The sequence below is a fragment of the Pongo pygmaeus genome, chromosome X (genome assembly GCF_028885625.2).
Source record: "Pongo pygmaeus isolate AG05252 chromosome X, NHGRI_mPonPyg2-v2.0_pri, whole genome shotgun sequence".
Classification (NCBI taxonomy): Eukaryota; Metazoa; Chordata; class Mammalia; order Primates; family Hominidae; genus Pongo; species Pongo pygmaeus.
Window position 1 is genome coordinate 52,303,899 of NC_072396.2, and position 3,543 is coordinate 52,307,441.

General features: G+C 54.5%; 1 protein-coding gene across 1 annotated transcript; it reads right to left on the bottom strand.

The window, feature by feature from the left end:
• Nucleotides 1-1,561: 1,561 nt before the first annotated feature.
• On the bottom strand, nt 1,562-3,172 carry LOC129025060 (centromere protein V-like protein 1). The gene has a single exon (XM_054472527.1). It carries the CDS (start codon nt 3,170-3,172, stop codon nt 2,354-2,356), a length of 819 nt encoding a protein of 272 aa, XP_054328502.1. The 3' UTR covers nt 1,562-2,353.
• Nucleotides 3,173-3,543: the final 371 nt, after the last annotated feature.

Sequence of the window (3,543 nt, forward strand, 5' to 3'; positions counted from 1 at the left end):
AGGGCTTAAAAAGGATAGGGGAAGGGGCAGTCAGTGGCATGGGGCTAAGGCAATCCAGCATATGCAACTAGCAGGAAGTTAACGATTTCTGGTGGGGTCAGAAACACCTGTGGTCCCGAAGATAATAAGACTTCTACCCTGGGGTGTGTGTGCGTGGGCATGGCCAAGGTCGGCTCCAGGACTAACCAGCCAGCCCCCTTCTGACTGTCGTCTTCCCTCCATACCTCCAGTCATTCATTTAGTCTGCTCTTGGTCTTGCTCAGATATAGGAGTCAGTCACCTATTTTGTTTCCTTATTATGTCTTCAATCATACACAGCTGTACACAAACAATATGTGACCCGTTAAACACATCTGAGTGGCCACCATGTGGGAGAACGGAATGAAACATAACCAGCTCCCTAGGAGCCCACTGTGCCAGACTGTATGGCCACAACAATATCTCCCATCTCTCGTGCTGTGATGAAAGTTGCCCCGTTCACACCGAGACCTGAGATTTAATCTCCCTCCCACGCTTGAATCTGAAAAGGCTGTGACTCACCTCTAATCAATAGAGTATGACACAGTTGACTCAACATGACTTCTGAGTCTTGCCTGTGAGAGGTGATGCAACATTCACCTTGGATACGGAAAAGTGCTGCTTGGAGCCTGAGTCATGAGGTCGGAAGCCTGACTACTGGGAGGCCCACCCTGCTGTGAGGAAGCCAAAGGCCATGGAGTGGTAATACGGAGGCCCTCCACTCGCCAGGCCTAGTCTTCCAGTCCTCTCCGTGCAGGCACCAGGGATGTCAGTGAATGAGCCTTCAGATGGTTCCAGTCCCCAGCCAGTCAGGTTTCTGCAGCTGAGGTCCCAGACTCATGTGAAGCAGGCCATATCCACCGTGCCCTTTCTGAATTCCTGCCTCTGAAATTCCATGCATATGATACGACGCTCGTCATTTTATGGACTCACTGGGGGGCCATTTGTTACACAGCAAGAGGAACAGGAATGCAGGACACCCTCCCCTCCCCCCACCCCCACTCAAAGCCATTCCTTCTCCATAGAGTTAAACCCTAATCTGATGCTGGCTTAAATTATTTCACTGCCAATTCTTCATGGTTTTCCCATGTGTATGGACGCCCCTAAACAATGCAGTTTCATATTGTCTGGGTGCCTTGATAGGAGGAGTTTTGGGGGCCTGAAATTGAGAAAACAAGCATTCATGGATCAGGTAGTCAAGGCAAGGCACTGTGTTTACCCTGAGAACAAACACTCTGTTAGCTGTTAACATTCTTGAGGAAAGAGCAAGTTGAGGAATCGGGTTTAATCTACTCGATACCGGTTATACAGCGAGCAGGCAGCAGGTCCAGGATTCAAACACAGGTAGTGTGTCCCCAGAGGCCAAACGTGTAAACCCTCTGCTAATTCCCCTCATCAAAAGGTAGGGGACCCTGGGGAAGTTTTCTCTACTACAAAAGCCAGAGTCACCACCACCTTCTGAAGTAATCTGAGACCAAGTAGCTTCAAAAACCAAGCCTTGCCATAGCCAAGCCGGACTTTATAGACACACCAACACACATAGTTTCCTAGAAGGTATTTACTGATTTCTATATACTTAACACATGTACAAGACAGGTATTTCAAAAGATTAAAGAGGGCATACAGTGCGCAGATGTCTTTCTCATTCCTGTGTGCACAGATGTCTTTCTCATTCCTGTATCCCCATTTCCTTACCCAGAGACACTTTCCAAACAACAAGCGAAATAGTAACAGCTTTTGGTGATTAAGAGTAATGAGGTATGTAACACGACCAAATCTTGAAATATATCATTAAAAAACCAGTAAATAGCGTAACTCGAATCTAAGCAGTGAAAATATGAACGTCTACCTAAAACTCACAGGTGCGGGAGCGCACGCACACCATAATCAATGGAAGGCGTCCTAGCACATGTTTACAAACTGGTTGTGTGTTGCCGTCCTACACACCAGACGCAAAGCGCTGAAAACAGCAAGCCTGTTCACAATAGCACCAGGAAGGTACAGTACACAGGAATCATCTGCAGGTGATTTGTGACAACTGTAGGCAGAACAGTAAAAGCGAGAGATACAATGGATGGTTTGAAAAATCAGAGACACTCTTCTTCCTTTTCGAATTGCAAGATTAACGTTGTACTACACAGACAAAAGTGTGTTCAAGATTTGGATCGTAAGCGAGTTCACTGAAAACTAGCGGAGGGGAAGGGCAAATACTGGAAGGGAATCCACGGTTTGACCAGGCCAGAAACACCTCTTTCACAGCATGGGATCTGTGCAGGTACTCGGACGCTCCCCGCAGGGCCGCCCGGGCCGGTTTCAGGCGGGCTTGCGGCCCCAGTCACTGCTCCTGTTCGCGGCGACAGGCAGGGGCTGACTGGGAGGACGTCTTGTGGATGGCCTTGTGCTCCTCGGCGGCCTCCTCCCCCGGGTCGCCACCGCCGACCTCCTCGATGACCACGCTGCGCACGGTGCCCTCGTCCAGGCAGTGCGGGGCGACGCCGTACACGCGGGGGTCAGAGACAGCTGCGTGGAAACTCTGCACCCCGCACCTGCTGCAGAAGCTGTGCAGCGCCGGGTGCGTGTTGGACCGATAGGTGACGATGCTTTCTGCGCCCTGGAGCAGCGTGAAGCGCGAGGCCGGGACGACGAAGTGGCGGTGCTGCTTCTTCCTGCACAGCCTGCAGCTGCAATCCACGACGCGCAGATCTGCAGGGGCCCAGACCGCAAAGCGGACCGCGCCGCAGTGGCAGCCCCCGGTGTGATGCACGAGGCCCGGGTACTCGAAGGTGTCCAGCAGGACCTTGGCGGCGCCCTCGCAGCTGAGGCCCCGCAGCTTCCTGAACGTCTCCCAGCGCTCCCGCTGTGCGCCCAGGTCCAGATCCTTGGGGGACGGGGCGGGCCCCGGCGGGTCCGGGGGTGGCGCGGAGGGCAGCAGGTCTCTGGGGCCCGCCTTCCGGACCCGCCGCCAGCGGCGCTTCCGTCGCCACCTACCCAGCCACCTCTTGGCCGCCGCGTGGCTCCCGACCCCGACTTGGACCCGGGGGTACTGCGCGCGGCTGGCGCCCGTGACCGCGATGGCCGCGCAGGCGGCGGGAGGATCCCCGGGCCGCTTTCGCCTCCGCCGCTGAGCAGTGGCGCGGTTCCTCACTCTGCCCATGGCGCCTGCAGCCTCCGGAGCGCGTGCCCACACCCCACCCTCATTTCCCCGTCAGTCGCTGAGCAGCCTCCTTGCCTGCGCCAGTAGGATTGGCCCCTTGTTGAATGCGGTGTAAAGAGACCCTTCCCTTGACCCTATCACAACAGCCTTCGCTGGCCTGAAAGGCAGTCATGAGGCATTCAACAAACACCTGCCGGGCACCAGATACCCCACCTGGGCGCTGGGATGTGGAGATGCGTCAGGCTTTCCAAAGCACTCACATTCATTTAGGATCAGGTGTATGCAAATACAGTCCCCAACACCTTGGGACACTTTGCTCTGACAGAAATAAGAACCAGGGGCTCTGGGAACAGAGAGGAACGCCCACACAC

Excerpts from the sequence above, each read along its gene's own strand:
- LOC129025060 (XM_054472527.1), bottom strand. The coding sequence starts at position 3,172 with ATGGGCAGAGTGAGGAACCGCGCCACTGCTCAGCGGCGGAGGCGAAAG.